This window comes from Hylobates moloch, unplaced genomic scaffold, assembly GCF_009828535.3.
Source record: "Hylobates moloch isolate HMO894 unplaced genomic scaffold, HMol_V3 SCAFFOLD_12, whole genome shotgun sequence".
NCBI lineage: Eukaryota > Metazoa > Chordata > Mammalia > Primates > Hylobatidae > Hylobates > Hylobates moloch.
In genome coordinates, this window is record NW_026652287.1 from 38,674,678 (window position 1) to 38,698,382 (window position 23,705).

At 53.1% G+C, this 23,705-nt stretch overlaps 1 protein-coding gene across 1 annotated transcript in view; it reads left to right on the plus strand.

Moving 5' to 3' along the window:
• Positions 1 to 1,434: 1,434 nt before the first annotated feature.
• The window catches only part of PRKD2 (protein kinase D2), a 42,215-nt gene continuing 19,944 nt past the window's right edge, over positions 1,435 to 23,705 (plus strand). The window contains exons 1-9 of the mRNA XM_058425745.1: positions 1,435 to 2,392; positions 4,519 to 4,657; positions 7,764 to 7,895; positions 14,098 to 14,252; positions 14,343 to 14,565; positions 17,944 to 18,021; positions 18,104 to 18,257; positions 21,096 to 21,213; positions 21,810 to 21,887. Of these exons, the coding sequence (XP_058281728.1) occupies positions 2,153 to 2,392; positions 4,519 to 4,657; positions 7,764 to 7,895; positions 14,098 to 14,252; positions 14,343 to 14,565; positions 17,944 to 18,021; positions 18,104 to 18,257; positions 21,096 to 21,213; positions 21,810 to 21,887 (1,317 nt within the window). The 5' untranslated portion in view covers positions 1,435 to 2,152. The remainder of the gene's footprint in view (positions 2,393 to 4,518; positions 4,658 to 7,763; positions 7,896 to 14,097; positions 14,253 to 14,342; positions 14,566 to 17,943; positions 18,022 to 18,103; positions 18,258 to 21,095; positions 21,214 to 21,809; positions 21,888 to 23,705) is intronic.

Here is a 23,705-nt window from a genome sequence, read left to right on the forward strand (position 1 = left end):
CACTCCAGCCTCAGACTTCCTTCCTCAGCCCCAGCCCCCGGATGTGGTGACAGAATCGATACTGTACCGACCTCAGCTACCCCCAACGGCCGTACACCAGGAAGAGGGGCTCTTCTGGCAGCCCCCATCCCCAGCCAGCCCTGCCATTTCCAGTCCTGCCAGCATCCCAGCCAGACAGGTGGCCCTTCTCTTAGAGCTCAAACCTAGGCCTAGACTTGTCAATCAAAGGGGTGGGTGGGGCAGCTTCCCTCAAGCAACTTCACTCTGGGATCTTGGGCAAGACGTTTTGCTTCTCTGAGGCTTCGGCTTACTCTGTGTAAACTAAATGGTAGCCACTATTTGATTATTAGCTGGGGAGGAGAGATCAAGCCTAACCCCTGTAGCGGCTGAAGTTTTACAGCAGGGCCCACCCAGCACCCAGTAGGTCCTCACAGATGCTTGCTGGGCGACTGAATGGACGTGCCCACCCATCAAAGCCTGAGTGCTGGAGGTGGCCACCCCTTTCCGCATGTTATCAGAGACAACCACCATTTACTGAACTGCTGCGTTTCCAGGCACCTGTATACGATGGCATCGGCTCCCACCATCCCATGTGGGGTCAGTCCTATTACAGTCCCAACAGATGGAGGGACTAAGGCTCACAGAGAAGCCATTCGCCTAAAGTCACATGGAGAGAAAGACACGCACACGTACTCCACATCCCCAGGAGACACACTCTGCATCTATGAAGTGGTATGGGTGTGCTGTCCTCCCTCCGGGCAGCCCCACACTGTCCTAAGGCAGGGTTGGGGTGGGCGGGGGAATGGACCCTCCCCACCCATCCAGTTAGCGCCATGCACCTTGCCCAGCATCGCTGGAGACGGACCTAAGGCGAGCCCTTCCTACTAGAGGCCTCGGTCTTTCCATGTGTTAAATGGGCTGGGGCGGGGGCACGCTCTGCAGCACCCCCTTCCCTGGGCTGGGACGCGGCGGGGAGGGCAGGGGCGACGCTCGGAGAACAGAGAGGCCGAGCTCAGGGAGCGGACCGGGACCTGACACCGATTTCCTACCCGTCCCCTGCCATGGGAGCCGGACGCCTGCCGGAGAGGGCTCCCCTCCTTAAAGGGCCAGTGGCCTCCAAGCCCGACGCCCGCGACCGGCGGTGGGTGATAGTGTTTCCCCTCCCTGTCCAGCCGAGGGAAAAGTTAACTTTCCAGGCTTGGCTGTGTTCAGGGAAGGAACTGGTCTCGCCTGCCTGCCCTCCATCTCTCACACCTACCCTGGTCCCGGACCCTGGAGGCGGAGGTCCATCCCCCAACTCGGAGGCACCGGGCCCGCCCTCCCCTTCCGCCCCCTGCCCCTCGGCAGGCTCCACCCCCTTCCTGACGTCGCCGAGGCCCGCGCCGATTGGTCGACTGAGCTGTCGCTCCGGACACTTCCTCCTGGGCCGCCGCCGCAGACTTAAACTTTGGAGGGGGAAAAAGAGCTACTGGCGCCTGGCGACCCTCCCTGCCCCCCACCCGACCCCGCCGCCGGCAAAGCCCCCTTCCTCACGGCTCCCGACCGAACTTTTCTCCAACTTCTGCGACTCGTGAGGTTCCCTTCTACCCATTCCGGCCCTCGGGACCCCTCTGCCCATCCCTGGGCCGGTCGGGTCCGTGCGAACCCCTTTATCTCTGGAATCCACTCCGTCCCCGACTCAGAGACTCCTGCCCTCCACCCCCAAGGTGAATTCCCCCGGGCCGCCTTCTCAGTGGGATCCTCTTCTTGGAGCACTGGATCCTGGGATTCCCTCTGCCCCCTTCTCAATCCCTCCTCTAGGGAAGGGGCCTTTGAATCGCGAGCTCTCCTGATCCCTGTGATCCCGACCTGCTAGATTTCCTCTCGGGCTTCTTGGAATCTCTCAATCGCTGGGACCTCCAAACCACTACTTTTCTCCTTTCTGATCTTCTGGGAGCCCTGGATTCCGGGCCTCTGACCCACTACAGTGCCTTTCTCTCCTTCCCAGGACCCCGCCATCCTCAGGTCCCCTCCGCCTGCCAGATCTTTTCTCGGATCCCCGCTCTCCCACCAACTGCTCACGAGATCCCGCGGATCTAGAACCCAGGGTCCCCCGGGGCCCCCCGGCCGGGTCCCGGGTGGGCTCCAGGCGGCCGGTCCCAGGCCTCCCCCCATGGCCGCCGCCCCCTCTTATCCCGCCGGGCTCCCTGGCTCTCCCGGGCCGGGGTCTCCTCCGCCCCCCGGCGGCCTAGAGCTGCAGTCGCCGCCACCGCTACTGCCCCAGATCCCGGCCCCGGGCTCCGGGGTCTCCTTTCACATCCAGATCGGGCTGACCCGCGAGTTCGTGCTGTTGCCCGCCGCCTCCGAGCTGGCTCATGTGAAGCAGCTGGCCTGTTCCATCGTGGACCAGAAGGTGAGGGCGCGGGCTCCCTCGATCCAGCTCGGGGGGAGGTTGAAGGAGGAGGCGCTGGCAGAGGGGTGTGGGGCCTGGTGTGCGGAAGACGGAGGAAGAAGACCTGAGCATTGGGTGATGGAGGGATAGGGGGCATTGCCCCCCTCCATTGCCCCTCTCCCCACCATCCCTTTGAGAGAGGACTGGGCAGGGGTGGAGTGCCCCAGAGGCCTCCCCAAATTTCATGTCCCTGCATGTCGTTGTTTTCTGCAGCAAACAGGGAGGAAGGGAGGGGCCAGCCAGGTGTAGAGAGGGGAGGAAGGGGCAGCAGATGTCGGCGGACCTCCATGTCCAGGCGCATCCCGGGCCTCCCATTTGGTGGAAACAGGAGAAATTGAACCTGGGCTGGCCATGGTGATCCGGTGACGTGTGTGGGTGCAGGTGCTTGAGTTAGCTGCCAAGGGGCAAGTGAGGTCTCGAAGCTCAATTCTGCCCTCCCCTAAGCCTGAGATATGTGTGGAGGGGCAGGCACCCCTACAGACCCTGGGGACTCTATTCCCTTTCCTAGTCACAGTGCTGTTAGCCTACTCTTAATTTTGGACACCAGGGTCCCCAGGGTGGGCAGCTGGGTGTTATGGCAGGAGGAAAGCAGGTGGAACTCCATGTCTAAACCGTAAGATGTTAAAAGAATAGTGGGCTTCTGTGTTGCAGTACTGGACTGTAGAAATGTTAGAATATTAGAATCCTAACTTGTTGGAATATGCATCCTAGGCAATTAAATTGCCCCCATGTTAGTGTTCAAATATTAGAACGCTAGGTTTGTGAAATAGTAAAACATTAAAATGTTGGAATATTAGATTCCTAGATTGTTGAATCCTAGGTTAAAATGTTAGAATTTTGGAATGTTGGATGGATGAGGTCCTTGAATGCTAAAGAATTCAAACAGCACAGTCCTAGCTTGTCAGACTCCTAGAATATTAAAATATTAGATGACCGCTTATTTAGGTTATTGAAATCCTAAAATGTATAGTGATACCAGGCTGGAATCTAGAATGTATAATTCTATAATGTGAGCAAGCTGGAGTCCCAAAATATCCAAATTCCAGCATCTTTTCAGACTTCTGGAAATGAATCCTTTGGGCGTCAGAGAAACCTGGGGAACTGGGCCAGCTCCCCCATTCTACAGACAAGGAAACTGAAGCTTAGAGAAAAACTTCCCAAGGGGTCAGGGCCAAGGCAGTCCTGGGCTTCTGTGGACTCTCTCTTAGCAGTGAGAACTGATAGGGTTTTGCCCACCAAATGCCTAATCCAGCAGGCCCAGCTCCCCACCCCAACTCAGCCCACTTCATGGGAAGCTGGTGGCAGTGGGGGTACGGGGGCAGATTGTCCCTTGGGTGAACTTCTTTGTCCAGTACTCAAGTCCCCAGCCTGCCCCGCTCAGGCTTCACCCCAGTTTTATTTTTCTGCCAGGTCCAGGTGTGTCTAGGGCCCGGTACCTTCCTTCCCGAGGCCCCACCGGGGCAGTTTCACTTTCTGTTCTACTAGGTTTCATTTCCTGCCCCCAGGCCCCCCAAGCTGAGGACCCAGACACCTGGGTCCTTTGAGCATTGGGTGGCAGGCGCCCTCCTTATCTCCAGCCCCCTCGAGTCCAAGTCCCCCGGCCCCCCCCCCACTTTCCCAGGAGCCCCGAAAAGTCCTCCTTCCAGCTCGCCCCACCCCAGTGCTGGGCCTGGAGCCAGGTAACTGGGACAACAATAGACAGATCCAGGAAGGAAGCTGGGGGGCGGGTGTGTGAGCCTGGGGAGGGGGCACAGGGGAGGGAGTGTTCATTCAGCATCCCCTCCCACCTCCGCCAGGTTCCGGAAAATTCGAGGTGTCCACGCTCCCGGAGCCACTCTCCCTCCCACCCCAGCTCCCCCTTCCAGCCACCAAACCCACGCCGGCGCCCCCTCCCCGCACACTTGGGGCGCTGGCATCCTGCCCGGCTCGCGCTGGGGTTGGGAGGGGGCAGGCAGGAAGCGAGGGCCTGCGGGGTCTCTGCGTTTCCGGGGGAAACAGCCGGCCCTGCCCTGGGAGGGTCACAATCCGCCCGCTGCTGAAGGCGGCTCTGAGCTTTTCCGTCGCCACATCCCTCTCCCGCCCCTCAGTTCCCTGAGTGTGGCTTCTACGGCCTTTACGACAAGATCCTGCTTTTCAAACATGACCCCACGTCGGCCAACCTCCTGCAGCTGGTGCGCTCGGCCGGAGACATCCAGGAGGGCGACCTGGTGGAGGTGGTGCTGTCGGGTGAGAGGAGGTGGCCAGCCTGGGGGCGGGGCCTCGGGCGGGGGCGGGGCATCTGGGGGAGGAGAGGGTAGCGGGAGTTAGAACTCAGGAGAGGCAGGGCGCAGTGGCTCACGCCTGTGAACCCAGCACTTTGGGAGGCTGAGCTGGAGCTGGGGGGATCGCTTGAGCCCAGGAGTTCGAGATCAGCCTGGGCAACATAGTGAGACTCCATCTCTCCCTCTCTGTCTCCCTCTAAAAAAAAAAAAGGAGAGTTGGGGCTTCCAGAAGATGGTTACAGAGTGGGGCCACGAAGGGGCTTTTTAGGGACTGGTCTAAACTTTCATTTGTGGATTAGGATGCTAGTGAGACGGTTTGTACAGTTTGAAAATTCATTGAGCTGTGCACTTGCGATGTGTGGCCTTTCCTGAACACATGTTATACTTATTTATTTATAAGACTAGTCAAGTGCAGTAGTGAGAAAGGGGACAAGAGGAGAAGAAGGAGTTCGATCTGTAACTGACTGTGTTATACTTTAATATAAAGGTTAAAAATGGGCCAGTTGCAGTGGCTCACACCTGTAATCCCAGCAGTTTGGGAGGCTGAGGTGGGAGGATCGCTGGAGCCCAGGAGTTTGAGACCAGCCTGGGCAACATAAGGAGACCCCATCTCTAAAAAAAAAAAAAAAAAAAAAAAAGCCGGCAAGGTGGCACACGTCTGTAGTCCCAGCTACTTGGGAGGCTGAGGTGGGAGGATTTCTTGAGCTTAGGAGTTTGAGGCTGCAGTGAGCCACGATCATGTCACTGCACTCCAGCCTGAGTGACAGAGAGAGACCGTGCCTCTAAAAAAGAAAAAAAGTAGAAAAAGAAAAAAAAAAAGTTATGATGTCCATGGCTCCTCCCACGAAAATGCTAAATTAAATCAGAATCTCTGCAAAGTGAGATGGGATCTGCACATCAGTATTTTTAAAAGCCCCCAGGTGATTTTCTAAGACACAGCCAGAAGCCAGTTCACCCACTCACTATTCCAGTAGTATAGATGGGCATGCTCTCAGCACCTTAGACCAGTCTATGGCCCTTGGTCCCTCTTGAGGGTGGGGGCAGCTGCCTTTTTCATGGCTGCCTTCCCTGCTGCTCCTGCGTACTGCAATGCCCAGTGAAACTGGCTCAATGAATGAATGACAGAAGTCTGGATTTACACCTTTAGTGACCTTGTTCAGGCTTTAAGTACTCTTAAAGCCTCACTTGAATTTTTATCTTCATCCTTGTCTCTCCCCTAAACCTGAGTTTTGTTTTGTTTTTGTCATTTTTATTATTTTTTGTTTTTTTAGACGGAGTCTCACTCTGTCACCCAGGCTGGAGTGCAGTGGCGCAAACTCAGCTTGCTGCAACCTCTGCCTCCTGGGTTTAAGCGGTTCTCCTGCCTCAGCCTCCCGAGTAGCTGGGATTACAGGCGCCTGCTACCACACATGGCTAATTTTTGTATTTTTAGTAGAGACGGGATTTCACCTTGTTGGCCAGGCTGGTCTCGAACTCCTGATCTCAAGTGATCTGCCCACCTCAGCCTCCCAAAGTGCTGGGATTACAGGTGTGAGCCACTGTTCCCAGCCTGTTATTTTGTTTTGAGGCAGGGTCTTGTTCTGTCACCCAGGCTGGAATGCAGTGGCATGACCACCACTCACTGCAGCCTCTACCTCCCAGACTGAAGAGCAATCATCCCTCCTCAGCCTCCTGAGGTGGCTGGACTACAGGCATTACAGGCATGCACCATCACACTGGGCTTTTTTTTTTTTTTTTAGACAGAATCTTGCTCTGTCGCCCAGGCTGGAGTGCCGTGGCATGATCTTGGTTCACTGCAACCTCTGCCCCCGGGGTTCAAGTGATTCTCCTGCCTCAGCCTCTTGACTAGCTGGGATTACAGGCACGTGGCACCAGGCCTGGCTAATTTTTGTATTTTTAGTAGAGACAGAGTTTCATCATGTTGGCCAGGCTGGTCTCGAACTTCTGACCTCAAATGATCTGCCCACCTGGGCCTCCCAAAGTGCTGGGATTACAGATGTGAGCCACCGGGCACCGCCTATCCATGTTCTTTTTTTGTTGTTGGTGGTGGTATTTTTAATTAAAAATTTTTTAATTTGGTAAAATATACATAACATAAAAATTACTATTTTAGGCTGGGTGCGGTAGCTCACGCCTGTAATCCCAACACTTTGAGAGACCGAGGTGGGCAGATCACCTGAGGTCGGGAGTTTGAGACCATCCTAGCCAACATGGTGAAACTCCGTCTCTACTAAAAATACAAAAATTAGTCGAGTGTGGTGGCGCATGCCTGTAATCCCAGCTACTTGGGAGGCTGAGGCAGGAGAATTGCTTGAACCCGGGAGGCGGACTTGTGGTGAGCTGAGATCTCACGACTGTACTCCAGCCTGACAGAGTGAAACTCTGTCTCAAACAAAAACAAAAAAACCCCAACATTTTAAGCACTTTTTTTTGGTTTGTTTGTTTTTGTTTTGTTTTTTTTTTTGAGACGGAGCCTCGCTCTGTCACCCAGGCTGGAGTGCAGTGGCGCGATCTCGGCTCATTGCAAGCTCCGCCTCCCGGGTTCACGCCATTCTCCTGCCTCAGTCTCTCCGAGTAGCTGGGACTACAGGCGCCCGCCACCACGCCCGGCTAATTTTTTTTGTATTTTTAGTAGAGATGGGGTTTCACTGTGGTCTCGATCTCCTGACCTCGTGATCCGCCTGCCTCGGCCTCCCAAAGTGCTGGGATTACAAGCGTGAGCCACCGCGCCCGGCCCCATTTTAAGCATACAGTAATTTTAAGTTCATGCACACTGTTGTGCAGCCAATCTCCAGAACTGTTGTCATCTTGCAAAACTGAAGCTCCTTGCCCATTAAACAACTCCCCAATTCCCGCTCTGTCCCTGCCCCGGGTGTAGGGATATATGTGTTTTGTTCAGGGGTGGAGCTGGGATTTGAACCCAGGCAGAATGTAGTATGAGAGCAAATGAAGGAAGGAAGGAAAGATCAAACCTTGTGGCTGGGAGGACTGTGAGAAATCAGGGAACGCGGGGTCTGGAAAAGCTTTGGCTAACCCTGCCTCAAGTGTCCACCCCTATTTTCCGCCTACAGCCTCGGCCACCTTCGAGGACTTCCAGATCCGCCCGCACGCCCTCACGGTGCACTCCTATCGGGCGCCTGCCTTCTGTGATCACTGCGGGGAGATGCTCTTCGGCCTAGTGCGCCAGGGCCTCAAGTGCGATGGTGAGAGAAAGGGGTGGGGGTGGGGCATGGGGCGGGGCTCTGCACCAGGGGCGGAGCCTAATGGTCCTGGCATGGGGACAGCGTGGGGAGGAGGAGTGGGGCTCAGAGCTGGGGGCGCAGCCTAGGAAGTAATAATGGGAAGGATGGGCCCAGAAGCAGAGCTTGGGGAAAGAGTAGTGGGGCTGGGCCGAGTCTCAGGTCTAGTGGCGGAGCCTAGGAGGTGGAGCTGGGAGGGACAATTAGGGGCCTAAGAACAGAGCTTAGGGGAGCAGAAGGGTGGCTGGGGAAGAGGGTGGGGCCTGTATCAGTCAGGGATCAAGCAGAGAAACAGATCCAATAGGAGATATATACTAAGATATTTATATGCAAGGAATCAGCTTACAGAATTGTGTGGGCTGGCTAGGCAACTCAAATCTGGCTGGGCACAGTAGGGAAGGCCAGTAATCGCAGCACTTTGGGAGGCAAAAGTGGGTGGATCACTTGAGGCCAGGAGTTCAAGACCAGCCTGGGCAACATAGCAAGACTCTGCCTGTACAAAAAATAATTAGCCAAGCATGGTGACAGACACTTGTGGTCCCAGCCACTTGGGAGGCTGAGGTGGGAGGATCAGTTAAGCCTGGGTGCTCGACACTGTAGTGAGCCCTGATTGCACCACTGCACACCAGCCTGGGTGACAGAGCGAGACCCTGGTTCAAAAACAGGAAAAAGGCTGGGCACGGTGGCTCACGCCTGTAATCCCAGCACTTTGGGAGGCCAAGGCGGGCGGATCACGAAGTCAGGAGATTGAGACCACCCTGGCTAACATGGTGAAACCCCGTCTCTACTAAAAATACAAAAAATTAGCCGGACGTGGTGGCACACGCCTGTAGTCCCAGCTACTTGGGAGGCTGAGGCAGAAGAATTGCTTGAACCCGAGAGGCAGAGGTTGCAGTGAGCCGAGATTGTGCTACTGCACTCCAGCCTGGTGACAGCAAGACTCCGTCTGAAAACAGAAACAAAAACAAAACAAAAAAAAAGAAAAAAAATTCATCCTATCAGGAAGGGCAAGTGGGAACTCTCAGGCACAAGCTGAAGCTGACGTCCACAGGTGAAATTTCTTCATCCGAGAAGTCTCTGATCTGCTTTTTAAAACATTCAGCTGATTGAATCAGACCCACCTAGAACAAGCAGGATTACGTCTCCCACTTACAGTCAACTGATTATGGATTTTCATCACATCCAGAAAATACCTCCACTGGGCCGGGCACGGTAGCTCATGCCTGTAATCCCAGCACTCTGGGAGGCCGAGGCAGGTGAATCACCTGAGGTCAGGAGTTCGAGACCAGCCTGGCCAACATGGTGAAACCCCATCTCTACTAAAAATACAAAAAAAGCTGGCATGGTGGTGGATGCCTGTAATTCCAGCTACTTGGGAGGCTGAGTCAGGAGAATCTCTTGAACCCGGGAGGCAGAGGTTGCAGTGAGCTGAGATCGCACCATTGCACTCCAGCCTGGGCAACAAGAGCAAAACTCTGTCTCAAAAAAATAAAAAGAAAAGAAAATACCTCCATGGGGCCTTATCTTCCCAGTTCTTCCTGGAGTCGGGGAAAAGCTAGGTTGAGAAGGTGAAAAGAAAAAACAAACCTTGACTGGGCACAGTGGTTCACGCCTGTAATCCCAGCACTTTGGAGGCTGAGGCAGGCGGATCATGAGGTCAAGAGATCGAGACCATCCTGGCCAACATGGTGAAACCCCATCTCTACTAAAAATACAAAAATTAGCGGGCGTGGTGGCATGTGCCTGTAGTCCCAGCTACTTGGGAGGCTGAGGTAGGAGAATCACTTGAACCCAGGAGACAGAGGTTGCAGTGAGCCGAGATCGTGCCACTGCACTCCAGCCTGAGCAACAGAGCAAGACTCCGTCTCAAAAACAAACAAACAAACAAAAACAAACCTTCATGGCAAATCTAGATTAGTGTCTGAATAACTGAGCTGACACACAAACATGACTATCAGGGTCCACCTCTTGTCAACCTGGCACCTGTTTTAGTTTGTCAGGGCTGCCATAACAAAATACCACCCTGCATGGCTTAAATGACAGACATTTACTTCTCACAATCTCTGGAATTGTGAGAGGCTGGAAAGACCAAGATCCAGATTCTGGCAGGGTTCTGTTTCTGGTGTAGCCTGCTTTCCTGCCTTGCAGATGGCCATCATTTCACTGTGTGCTCACATGGGACACGGAGAGACAGATCCCTGGTATCTCTTCCCTTTATAAGGAAGGCCGGGCATGGTGGCTCATGCCTATAATCCCAGCACTTTGGGAGGATAAGGTGGGTGGATCGCTTGAGTCCAGGAGTTCGAGACCAGCATGGGCAACATGGTGAAACCCCGTCTCAAAAATACAACAAATTGGCCAGGCATGGTGGTGTATACCTCTAGTCCTAGCTACTCAACAGGCTGAGGTGGGAGGATCACCTGGGCCTGAGAGGTTGAGGCTGCGGTGAGCCGTGATCACACCACTCCACTCCAGCCTAAGTGATAGAGCACGATTCTGTCTCAGAAAAAAAGAAAAAAGGTCACCAGTCCCATTCTATTACAGCCACACTCTTTTGGCCTCAATTAACCTTAATTACCTCCATAAAGGCACCATCTCCAGATATAGTTGCATTGGAGGTTAGGGTTTCAACATAAGAATTTTGGGGGAGACACAGACATTTAGTCCATAACAGCACCCATACATATCTCCTTAAATCATAGTTTAAAAATATACAGGTTGTTTTTTTTTTTTTTTGGAGACAGCGTCTCACTCTGTCACCGAGGCGGGAGTGCAGTGGTGTGATCTCAGCTCACCGCAACCTCCACTTCCCAGGCTCAAGCGATTCTCCTGCCTCAGCCTACTGAGTAGCTAGGATTACAGGCATGCACCACTACTGCCAGGCTAATTTTTGTATTTCTAGTAGAGATGGGGTTTCACCACGTTGGCCAGGCTGGTCTTGAACTCCTGACCTCAAATGATCCACCTGCCTCGCCCTCCCACAGTGCTGGGATTACAGGCGTGAGCCACCGCGCCTGTCCAAAACATACAGTTCTTTAAGCCAAGATGTCTCAAGCTTCAGCCCAAGTGTCAAGATCTATAGGTCCTCTCTCCCTGTTATTCATGCTTCTGAGTGAGAATGTTGAAATCGGGGCTCTGCCTACAGATGAAGGCCATGTACCTGCATTGGCTATGAGGACACACGACAGGTGAGGACCATCCATTCTGTGATGAGACCCTGTGGCTCCATTTTTTGTGTGTGAGATGGAGTCTCACTCTGTCACCCAGGATGGAGTGCAGCCGCGTGGTCTTGGCTCACTGCAACCTCGGCCTCCTGGGTTCAAGCAATTCTCCTGCCTCAGCCTCCCAAATAGCTGGGACTACAGGTGCGTGCCACCACTCTTGGCTAATTTTTGTATTTTTAGTAGAGACGGGGTTTCACCATGTTGGCCAGGCTGGTCTCAAGTAATCCACCCACCTCAGCCTCCCCAAGTGCTGGGATTACAGGCATGAGCTACTGCGCTGGGCCCCATGCGCCTCCATTTTTATACAGTGTGCCCTGCGATTAGAGGCATATTCTTGGATGTTCAATTGGGTATTAGGTCTGAGACAGCATCTCTAGCTCCGTGGGTGCCATGCTTGTACAGAAATCCAGATTCTTGGCCGGGCGCAGTGGCTCAAGCCTGTAATCCCAGCACTTTGGGAGGCCTAGGCGGGCGGATGATGAGGTCAGGAGTTAGAGACCATCCTGGACAACATGGTGAAACCCTGTCTCTACTAAAAATACAAAAATTAGCTGGGCGTGGTGGCGGGCACCTGTAATCCCAGCTACTCGGGAGGCTGAGGCAGGGGAATCATTTGAACCTGGGAGGTGGAGGTTGCAGTGAGCCGAGATCATACCATTGCAGTCCAGCCTGGGTGACAGGGTGAGACTCCGTCTCAAAAAAAAAAAAAGCAATCCAGTTTCTCCAATATCCTGTGTTCCAGATCATCATGCAGTCCTAAATATACTTGTATTATTTAAGGACTCTAGGCCTGCAGAAACTGATTCAGTGCATTCAAAGCTCTTATAAATATTGCCATCGTCCATACACCATATCCAACTCTTGAGGTCTCAGCATATGCAGTCTTTGTCATGGTACAGCCCTGGTGTCATCAAGTCCTAATGGGTTATCAGCATGGACTTCACTGGCCCAGCATCACAGATGATGGTCCCAGTTCCTATGGTGGCAAGAGAACCCCAAATGACTACATTCCCACAGGAGTTTAACTCTATCCTGGGACTCATTCTGGGAGTTATAGATAGGATTCTGAAATTCTGGAAAGCATACGAGTGATTCAAGGCCAACACTGGGAAATTGGTTCCTGTATGCAAAGACCATTTGCCCTGCTGAAGCTCTTCTTGCAGGGCAAACACCATTCTCCAAGCTTGCCTCCGTGATTACAGCATGCAGCCAAGACAGTGCCTACAATGGGGAGGTGTGGAACTGGAAAGCCTGGAGCAGGCGGGTACCAGAAGGGCTACCAAAGGCTGGAGGAACATTCTTCACTCCAGAATAAAAAGCGATCCTGGAATCATTTGGAATCACTGGAGATGTATTAGAGCACGCATACGGGACGTCCAGTGGGAAACAGGGAGTTGAGCTGATTTCTCCATGGATGAGGATTTTAAAAGATAAAATAGGCAGGGCACAGTGGCTCACGCCTGTAATCCCAACACTTTGGGAGACTGAGGTGGGAGGGTCACTTGAGCCCAGGAGTTCAAGACCAGCCTGGGCAACATAGCGAGACCCCATCTCTACAAAAAAATAAAAATAAAAAAATTATCTGGGCATGGTAGCGTATGTCTGTGGTTCCAGCTACTCAGGAGGCTGAGGCAGGAGGATTACTTGAGCCCAGGAGTTGAAGGCTGCAGTGAGCTATGATTGTGTCATTGTGCTCCAGCCTGGGGTACAGGGAGATCCTGTCTCTACAAAATAAAATAAAGACAATAACAAGTCATACTTCTGCCTAGTATCGTACAATGAATCTGAGTACAACTGAGACCTCTTTTTTTTTTTTGAGACTGAGTCTCGCTGTATTGCCCGGGCTGGAGTGCAGTGGCGTGATCTCAGCTCACTACAACCTCTGCCTCCTGGGTTCAAGTGATTCTCCTGCCTCAGCCTCCGGAGTAGCTGGGATTACAGGCGTGTGCCACTACACCCGGCTAAGTTTTGTATTTTTAGTAGAGATGGGGTTTTGCCACGTTGGCCAGTGTGGTCTTGAACTCCTGACCTCAAGTGATCCGCCTGCCTTGGCCTCCCAAAGTGCTGGGATTACAGGTGTGAGCCACCGTGCCTGGCCCACACTACTAAGATTTAATCACACTACTTAGGGATTGCCTGGATTCCAGGTCTACAGAAAAGAGAAAGTGGGGTACGGGGGGTAAGCAGACCTGGAGGGAGTGATAGTGACCTTAGGGGTGGGGGTGAGGAGAGGCATTTTCTTTTGGAAAGTTGGGGCTGGGGAAAGAGGGGGAACCAAAGGGGCCTCAGAAAAAGGAAGGTCAGGGTTGGAAGGGGGAACAGGTGTCTCCAGGGAGATGGACAGGAGTTTTGGAGAGGACTAGAAGGAGGTGCTTACCATAGAGGATTGGGGCTTTGGAGGGGACTTTTGAGGCGTCCCTTGTTGCAGTGGGAAAAGGTGGGGTGCGAGGCGTGTTCAGGGCCTGGGGGCAGATGGGCTGATGTCGGGGCTACAAGCTGGAACTAGGGACGGAGCTTTGGGGGGAACCTTTGAGGTATCTCTTGTTGGAGTGGGAAAATTTTGGGTGTGAGGCGTGTTGAGGGTCTGGGGGACAGATGGGGTGATGGCAGGGCTACAAGCTGAAACTAGGGATGGAGCTTTGGGGGGAACCTTTGAGGTGTCCCTTGTTGGAGTGAGAAAAGGGGTGTGGGTGTGTTCAGGGTCTAGGGGACAGATGGGGTGATGGTGGGGCTACAAGCTGGAACTTGGGGCGGAACTCTAAGGAGGGGCGGGCCTGAAGGGGCTGATACACTTACAGGTAGTAGTGCCTTTTGGAGGAGATCGTGCTGGGGGGTGAGGGGACAGGACCAGGCGGGAGATTGGGTGGAAAGGGCACAGCTTCTCAAGAAGAGACCTAGGAGGGGCAGACGCCATGTCTCTTATTCTCTGGCGCCCCCTGCAGGCTGCGGGCTGAACTACCACAAGCGCTGTGCCTTCAGCATCCCCAACAACTGTAGTGGGGCCCGCAAACGGCGCCTGTCATCCACGTCTCTGGCCAGTGGCCACTCCGTGCGCCTCGGCACCTCCGAGTCCCTGCCCTGCACGGCTGATGAGCTGGTGAGGAGATGGGGGATGGGACGGGTTGGTGGCTAGGGGGTTGATGGGGCCAACGCACTGATGTGTCCCTTCCATTCTTGCCAACGACAGAGCCGTAGCACCACCGAACTCCTGCCTCGCCGTCCCCCGTCATCCTCTTCCTCCTCTTCTGCCTCATCGTATACGGGCCGCCCCATTGAGCTGGACAAGATGCTGCTCTCCAAGGTCAAGGTGCCGCACACCTTCCTCATCCACAGCTATACACGGCCCACCGTTTGCCAGGCTTGCAAGAAACTCCTCAAGGGCCTCTTCCGGCAGGGCCTGCAATGCAAAGGTTAGCTGGGCCCGTCGGGGAGGACAGACAGGGTCAGAACCTCCTTCCTGCCCCAACCTGGTCTTGTGGCAGGATACAAGGATCTCAGCACAGGTATTCTGAGCCTTGGGAGCCCAGGGCCTCAGAAGGGGAGGGCCCTGAATCCTAGTGTTCTGGGACCTTTGGAATTCTGGAATCCTAGAACCTCAGTTGCGTGTGTGTGTGTGTGTGTGTGTGTGTGTGTGTGTGTGTGTGTTGTTTTTTCTTGGAGACAGGATGTCACTCTATCACCCAGGCTGGAGTGCAGTGGCGCAATCACGGCTCACTGCAGCTTCAACCTCCTAGGTTCAAGTGATCCTCCTGCCTCAGCCTCCCAAGTATCTAGGACTACAGGCGGTGCCACCACATCCAGCTAATTTTCCTTTTTTTTTTTTTTTTGAGACGGAGTCTCGCTCTGTCGCCCAGGCTGGAGTGCAGTGGCGTGATCTCGGCTCACTGCAAGCTCTGCCTCCTGGGTTCATGCCATGCTCCTGCCTCAGCCTCCTGAGTAGCTGGGACTACAGGCACCCATCACCATGCCTGGCTAATTTTTTTGTATTTTTAGTAGAGACGGGGTTTCACCATGTTAGCCAGGATGGTCTTGATCTCCTGACCTTGTGATCCACCTGCCTCGGCCTCCCAAAGTGCTGGGACTACAGGCATGAGCCACTGCACCCGGCCACACCCAGCTAATTTTTAAATCGTTTGTAGAGGGAAGGTATTACTATATTGTTCAGGCTAGTCTTGAATTCCTGGGCTCAAGCAATCCTTCTACCTCGGCCTCCCAAAGTGCTGGGATTACAGGTGTGAGCCACCACGCCCAGCTGAACCTCAGTCTTTAAAACCTTGGAATCCTAGATTCATAACATGCTTAGCATGGAATTCTAAAACTGTAGAACCTGAGAATTCTAGAATCAGAACCATAGCGTTCAAGAATTCCGAATGATAGAATTCAGCTGAAATAACAACAGAACTTTAGATTACACATCTTAGATCTCCCAAGTTATAGATTCTCAGAACATGAGAATTTTGGAACCATGGGATTTGAGGGTAATAGAAACATAGGCGCATCAAATTTGAGAGTCTTAGACGTCTAGAATCATATAAGCTTGAAACCATCGTAACCTAGAATCCTGGAAATTCTAGACTCCTAGAACATTGAGTGATCAAATTCTAGAATCCAGCCAGGTGTGGTGGCTCATGCATGTAATCTCAGCACTTTGGGAGGCCAAGGTAGGTGGATCACTTGAGCCCAGGAGTTTAAGACCAGCCTGGGCAACATGGCGAAACCCTGTCTCTACAAAAAAATTAAAAATTAGCCAGGCGTAGCAGCATGCATCTGTGGTCCCAGCTACTTGGGACTCTGAGGAGGGAGGATTGCTTGAGCCCAGGAGGTTGAGGCTGCAGTGAGCCGTGATTGTACCACTGCATTCCAGCCTGGGTGACAGAGCAAGAACTTGTCTCAAAAAAAGAAAAAAAAAAGGCCAGGCGCGGTGGCTCACGCCTGTAATCCCAGCACTTGGGGAGGCCGAGGCAGACAGATCACGAGGTCAGGAGATCGAGACCATCCTGGCTAACACGGTGAAACCCCGTCTCTACTAAAAATACAAAAAATCAGCCGGGTGTGGTGGTGGGCGCCCGTAGTCCCAGCTACTCGGGAGGCTGAGGCAGGAGAATGGCGTGAACCTGGGAGGTGGAGCTTGCAGTGAGCCGAGATTGTGCCACTGCACTCCAGCCTGGGCTAAAGAGCGACACTCCATCTCAAAAAAAAAAAAAAAAAAAAAAGAAAAAAAAAAATTCTAGAACCTCAGAAGTCTAGATCCATATAAACTTAGAAACATCCAATTCAAGAATTTATTGAAACAATCGAATTCTAGAATCTTAGAAGCCTAGAGCTAAAGAAGCACAGAAACATCAAATTCTAGAATCTTGTATGTATAGAATCCTAGAACCTTGGAATCTGCAGATTCTGGAGGTAGAGAAGCCTAGAATTGTAGAACTCTAGAACTGTCAAATTTTAGAGTTGAGATATATAACACCCTAAAATCTTGGACATTAAAGAGCCTTAGAAGTGTCGAATCATAGATGTATAGAGTTCTAGAAACTTGGACATCAAACTCTGAAGCCTTAGAAATACGGAATTAGGCTGGGGGCAGTAGCTCACACCTGTAATCCCAGCACTTTGGGAGGCTTAGGTGGGTGGATTGCTTGAGCCCGGGAGTTCAAGACCAGCTTGTACAACATGGAAAGACCCCATCTCTACAAAAAATACGAAAAATTAGCCGGGCATGGTAGTGCGTGCCTGTAGTTTCAGCTACTCAGGAGGCCGAGGTGGGAAGATCGCTTGAGCCTGGGAGGCAGAGGTTGCAGTGAGCCGAGATTGCCGAGATTGTGCCATTGTACACTCTAGTCTGGGTGACAGGGCCAGACTGTTCAAAAAAAAAACAGAATCATAGAACCTTCATAAAATAGGTTTTTCATAAACTCTAGAATCTTCGATGTATAGTGTCCCTAGAACCATGGAAACACTGAACTCTACAGCAATGGTTCTCGACCAGGGGCAGTTTTGTTCCTAGGGGATGTTTGGCAAGGGTTGGAGATGGTTTTGTTTGGTACATTGGGATAGTGCTACTGGCATCCAGTAGGTAGAAGTCAGAGATGCAGCTAAACATCCTACAATACACAGAGCAAGTGCCCTAAAACAAGGAATTATCCTGGGCACTGTGTTAGTGTCACGGGTTGAGGAACCCAGCCCTAGGGTGTTCAGAGTCTAGAGTCACAGCACATTAGAACCAATAACACACACACACACACGTCGGGCACGGTGGCTCATGCCTGTAATCCCAGCACTTAGGAGGCCAAGGCAGGTGGATCATCTGAGGTCAGGAGTTCGAAACCAGCCTGACCAACATGGCGAAACCCCATCTCTACTAAAAACACAAAAAAATTAGCTGGGCATGGTGGTGGGTGCCTGTAGTCCCACGCCCAGCTAATTTTGTATTTTTAGTAGAGATGAGGTTTCACCATGTAGGGCAGGCTGGTTTCGAACTCCTGACCTCAAATGATCGGCTCTCCCCGGCCTCCCAAAGTACTCAGATTACAGGCGGGAGCCACCGCACCTGGCAGTCATCGGGATTTGGAGTCCAGCCCTCCCACTTAATCAAGATCCCCTGATAGTTGGGGAAACTGTGGCTGAAAGTGGGAAAATGACCAGGGCAGCAGCAGCCAGTGTTCTTACCCAGTTGCTGTAAGACAGCAAGAGTAGACTTTTTTGAGCCTGAGGCTTAGGGTCAAGGTTCAAGCCTTCCAGGTAACCTCTCTTCCCCTTCTCACCCGTCCCCTTGTTCCCTGTCCTACCAGACTGCAAGTTTAACTGTCACAAACGCTGCGCCACCCGCGTCCCTAATGACTGCCTGGGGGAGGCCCTTATCAATGGAGGTGAGAGGCTGGGGGGATGCTGGGGAGAAAGGGGAAGGGGCAGGACTGGGTGGAGGCCCCTCTGATGCCTCCGTCCCCACAGATGTGCCGATGGAGGAGGCCACCGATTTCAGCGAGGCTGACAAGAGCGCCCTCATGGATGAGTCAGAGGATTCCGGTGTCATCCCTGGCTCCCACTCGGAGAATGCGCTCCATGCCAGTGAGGAGGAGGAAGGCGAGGGAGGCAAGGCCCAGAGGTACACACAGAACCTTCCAAGAGACCCTGGGGGAAGACCCTCCTGCATAGTGAACCTCAATTTCTTTTTCTCTACAATGGGCTGACATCACCTCATATTTGTAAATTTTCCCAGTTCCTGAGGCAAACTTTTTAAAGCACTACAATTTTTTTAAAATAATTTTTTGTTTGAGACAGGGTCTCGGTCTGTCACCCAGGTTGGTGCAGTGGTGCAGTCTTGACTCACTGCAGCCTCGACCACCTGGGCTGAAGTGATCCTGCCACCTTAGGCTCCCGAGTAGCTGGGCCCACAGGCTCGTCCACCACACCCAGCTAATTTTTGTATTTCTGTAGAGACAGGGTCTACCCTATGTTGCCCAGGCTGGTCTTGAACTCCTGACTCCTGAGCTCAAGTGATCCACCCGCCTCAGCCTCCCAAAGGGTCTTGCTTTGTTGCCCACTGGAGTGCGGTGGTGTGATTATGGCTCACTGTAACCTCAAACTCCTGGGCTCAGGTGATCCTCCTGCCTTGGCCTCCTGAGTATCTGGGACTACAGAGACACACCGCTATCCCTGGCTAATCTTTTTTTTTTTTTTTTTTTTTTTTGTTTAGACAGAGTTTCGCTCTTGTTGCCCAGGCTGGAGTGCAGTGACACAATTTCAGTTCATTGCAACCTCCGCCTCCTGGGTTCAAGCGATTCTCCTTCCTCAGCCTCCCGAGTAGCTGGGACTACAGGCACCTGCCACCATGCCTGGCTAATTTTTTTGTATTTTTAGGAGAGACAGGGTTTTGCCATGTTGGTCAGGCTGGTCTTAAACTCCTGACCTCAGGTGATCCACCTGCCTCGGCCTCCCAAAGTGCTGGGATTACAGGTGTGAGCCACCGCGCCTGACCTATATTCTTCCTCTTTTTTTTTTTTTTAGAGGTAGGGGTCTTGCTATGTTGCCCAGGGTGGTCTTGAACTTCTGGGCTCAAGCAATCCTCCCACCTCAGCCTCCCAAAGTGCTGGGAGTACAGGTGTGCGCCACCGTGCCCCCAGCCTACACATTTTTAAACTGTACACGGAGTTCGTACTTATTCAGCTCCACTGGAATGTGAGCTCGGGTGCATGAGGGCAAGGATATTTTCTGCCTTCCCAGGTGCCTAGGCTAGGACTGGCTCAGATCAGGCACTTCCTATCTGGGTGTGGCGTGAATGTTCATTGAGAAAGCTGGCAGCAGCACAATTCACACAGGCGCTGGAGGGTGACAGCATGAGCACCTGCTGTGTTCTGCCTCCAAGCACACAGCTATGAACAAAAGAGGTAGAAGTCCCCTTCTGGAGCTGACTGCCTCAGTGGGGAGACAGCTAATAAATGCACCATAGCATCGGGTATTGGTGATAAAAGCAAGAGGAGATGGAGAATGGGGGACATGCTGTCTTAGGGTCATTCAAGGAGACCTCGCTGAGGAAGCGGCAGTTGAAGGGAGGGGAGGGAAGGAGCCTTGTGGGGCTCTGGGGGAAGAGGCTTCCAGGCAGAGGTAACAGCGAGTGCAAAGGCCCTTGGGTAGAGGCACCGCGTTCCAGGGACAGCAAAGAGACCCATGTAGCTGCAGCAGGGAGGGCGAGGGGAAGAGGGTGGGACAGAAAGGGGATGGGTAAGCTGATCACAGTGACGACAGAGTGTTTCCTATGGTGCCTCCCAAGCAGCCTGAAGCCGCAGGTTCCCTTTCTCCCACGTCTTTCCTGGGAATGTCTAGTAACACAGTCATACACTGTCAGAGTTGGACCTTGAGGGATTGGGGGTGGCGGGTGTGGGGAGAGGCAGCCTATTTCACAGATGGGGAAACTGAGTCTCAGGCAAAGGGATGTGATCAAGGCCACCCGGGTTCTGGTCTAGCACAGGGATCCAGAGATTGTTGGTTCCAGAGTTGAGCAAGTCACTTAATCTCTCAAATCTCAAACTCCTGACCTCAAGTGATCCCTCCACTTCTGCCTCCCAAAGTGTTGGGATTACAGGCATGAGCCACCACGCCCAGCAGGCCACTTAATCTCTCTAGACCTTCCTTACTGTACTAACAGCATCTGCACAAATGAGGGAGGTGAGGCCCAGAGAGGTTGAATCACTTACCCAATGTCACACAGCTGGCTCCATAATCGCTGGACTAAATACCAATTAGCACTTACTGGAGGTCCTCTGTATGCCAGGCACGGTACTAAGCTCTGTAGAAAGGTTTCCACTCCTCATAGCATCCCCTTTGGGTGGACAAACTGAGGCACGAAGAGGTTAGGTAATTTGCTAGGCAGCCTGACTTCAGAAAGACCCACTACAGAAGCCCTCTCAAGAATCTCCTTCTGGGCCAGCGTGGTGGCTCACACCTGTAAGCACTTTGGGAGGCTGAGGCACGTGTATCTTTTGAATGGATTATAAGGGTGGGTTATAAGGGTGGGACTAGGGGCAGGAGTTAGGGAAGGAGTTGAGGCCAAGAGTTCGAGACCAGCCTGGCCAACATGGTGAAACCTCATCAACTACTAAAAATACAAAAATTAGCCAAGGGTGGTGGCATGCACCTAATGGTCACTGTGATTGTCCCAGCCACTCAGGAGGCTGAGGCACGAGAATCGCTTGAACCCGAGAGGCAGAGGTTGCAGTGAGCCGAGATCGCACCACTACATTCCAGCCTGGGTGACAGAGCGAGCCTCTTAAAAACAAACAGAAAGCAGCTCCCTGGTGTGTCTTGGGGGGAAAATGTCAAAACAAAAACCAACCAAACAAAAACAGTCCCCAACTCCCTAGTTTCCCAGAGATGCCCCCCGCGGCCCCAAGCAGCATGGTTATTTTCTGCATGTGACTTCTCACCCCTTCCTCTTCCTCCGCAGCTCCCTGGGGTACATTCCCCTAATGAGGGTGGTGCAATCGGTGCGACACACGACACGGAAATCCAGCACCACGCTGCGGGAGGGTTGGGTGGTTCATTACAGCAACAAGGACACGCTGGTGAGTGGCCGGGGCGGGGCCAGGTGCGGCGGAGCGAAGGCTGGAAGAGGGGCGGCTCAGCTTGAGTAGGCGGGGCTAGGTGGGTGGGGCTGGAGCTAGGCGCGAGCGGGGCCAGTAGTGGGCTGGGCCATGCTAGAGGCGGGGCTGGGATTAGAAATGTGGGTTATAAGGGTGGACTAGGGGCCGCAGTTAGGGAAGACCCGGGGCTCAGGGCAAGGTCAGGGGCGGGGCTAGATTTAGGGGAGGAGCTTGGCTGGAGGAAGAGGGCTACGTGGGGGCGAGTCTGGGGTTAGGACGTGGGGGCGAGTCTGGGGTTAGGGCGTGGGGGCTGGGCTAGGGTTAAGGCTAGGGGCGGGGCTAGGGTTAGGGCGTGTGGGTGGGGTGGGTTTACGGCGTGGGGTAGGTGCTAGGGTTAGGGCTAGGGGCGGGGCTAGGGTTAGGGCGTGTGGGTGGGGTGGGTTTACGGCGTGGGGTAGGTGCTAGGGTTAGGGCGTGCACGTGGTGCTGCAGGCACCTGGAGCCCCAAGCAGCGCCACGGGATAGGGACTGGGCAGGAAAGTCTGGCGGTTCACGTGACTCTTCAAACATCTCTGCAGAGAAAGCGGCACTATTGGCGCCTGGACTGCAAGTGCATCACGCTCTTCCAGAACAACACGACCAACAGATACTATAAGGTAAGCCTCCTGGCTTCCAGCTCCCCCGGACTTCCCGCTGTGCCCACAAACTTCCCCACACCTCCTCCTACCCCCAGTTACTCCAGACAGATCCTGCAAATCACACCCTCTGCCCACCCCCAGCCTCCCTGCTTCCAGCTCATCAGCAAGTGCTGCCCATCCGATTCTGGCCCCACCACTTTCCAGCGAGGGGGACCCCGGGCAGGTTCCCTTACTTCTCAGTGCCTCACGCTTCTCACCTGTAAAATGCCTCAAATGCTAATACCTCAGGGCTGGTGCGAGAATTCAAAGAGCCAATCCACTAAACCAATCGGCTTATACTGGTGGTATATATTAAGGGCGTGGTATATATTAAGTTCCCAGTAATTCTAAGGCTGTTCTCACTATTCCTTTATTTTTTATTATTTATTTATTTTTTGAGACGGAGTCTCACTCTGTCGCCCAGCTGGAGTGCAGTGGCGCGATCTCGGCTCACTGCAACCTCCGCTTCCCGGGTTCAAGCGATTCTCCTGCCTCAGCCTCCCGTGCTAGGACTACAGGTGAACGCCACCACACCCAGCTAATTTTTGTATTTTTAGTAGAGATGGGGTTTCACAATGTTGGCCAGGATGGTCTCGATCTCTTGACCTCATGATCTGCCTCCCTCAGCCTCCCAAAGTGCTGGGATTACAGGCATGAGCCACCGTGCCCGGCCTCACTATTCCTTTATAATTAATGTATTGCATTATGTGTGCGTATTCGTCACCACCTCCCATGCCCACACTGTGTCCCAGCCACTGTCTTCCACCTGGATGGTTTCAGCCTTCTCCTTGCAGCGTCCTTGCTTCTGACCTCACAACCTCTGTCATTTCCTCCATAGCAGCCAGGGGAGTCTTTATTAAAACCAAAAACCCCCAGTGGCTCCCATTGTCTTAGAGTAATAAAACCTGGACTCCAGCTGTTACCTGCCCTGGAGCGTCTTCCTTGAAATTTCAATGGCTGGTTCCTTATCATCTTCCCATTTTGCTCAGACTACACCATCTAAAATGCTGTCCTGGCTGGGCGCGGTGGCTCACGCTTGTAATCCCAGCACTTTGGGAGGCCGAGGCGGGCGGATCACGAGGTCAGGAGATCGAGACCATCCTGGCTAACACGGTGAAACCCCATCTCTACTAAAAATACAAAAAATTAGCCGGGCGTGGTGGCGGGCGCCTGTAGTCCCAGCTACTCGGGAGGCTGAGGCAGGAGAATGGCGTGAACCCAGGAGGCGGAGCTTGCAGTGAGCTGAGATTGCGCCACTGCACTCCAGCCTGGGCGACAGAGCGAGACTCCGTCTCAAAATAAATACATACATACATACATACATACATACATACATACATACATAAATAAAAATGAAATAAAATAAAATAAAATGCTGTCCTTGGCTAGGCATGATGGCTCACGGCTGTAATCCCAGCACTTTTAGAGGCCGAGGCGGGTGGATCACTTGAGATCACAAGTTCAAAACCAGCCTGGCCAACATGGTGAAACCCTGTCTGTACTAAAAATACAAAAATTAGCTGGGCGTGGTGGCGGGTGCCTATAACCCCAGCTACTTGGGAGGCTGAGGCAGGAGAATTGCTTGAACCTGGGAGGTGGAGGTTGCAGTGAGCTGAGATCGCGTCACTGCACTCCTGCCTGGGCAACAGAGCAAGACTCCATCTCAAAAAAATAAAATGCTGTTCTCACCACCCCACCATGTGTCCATGTCATCACCTGTTTTATGGGCTGCCTAAGTCATTCATTCTTTCCTCTCTCCTACCTCCCTCCTTCTTCTTTTGACATGTTTCCCACCCC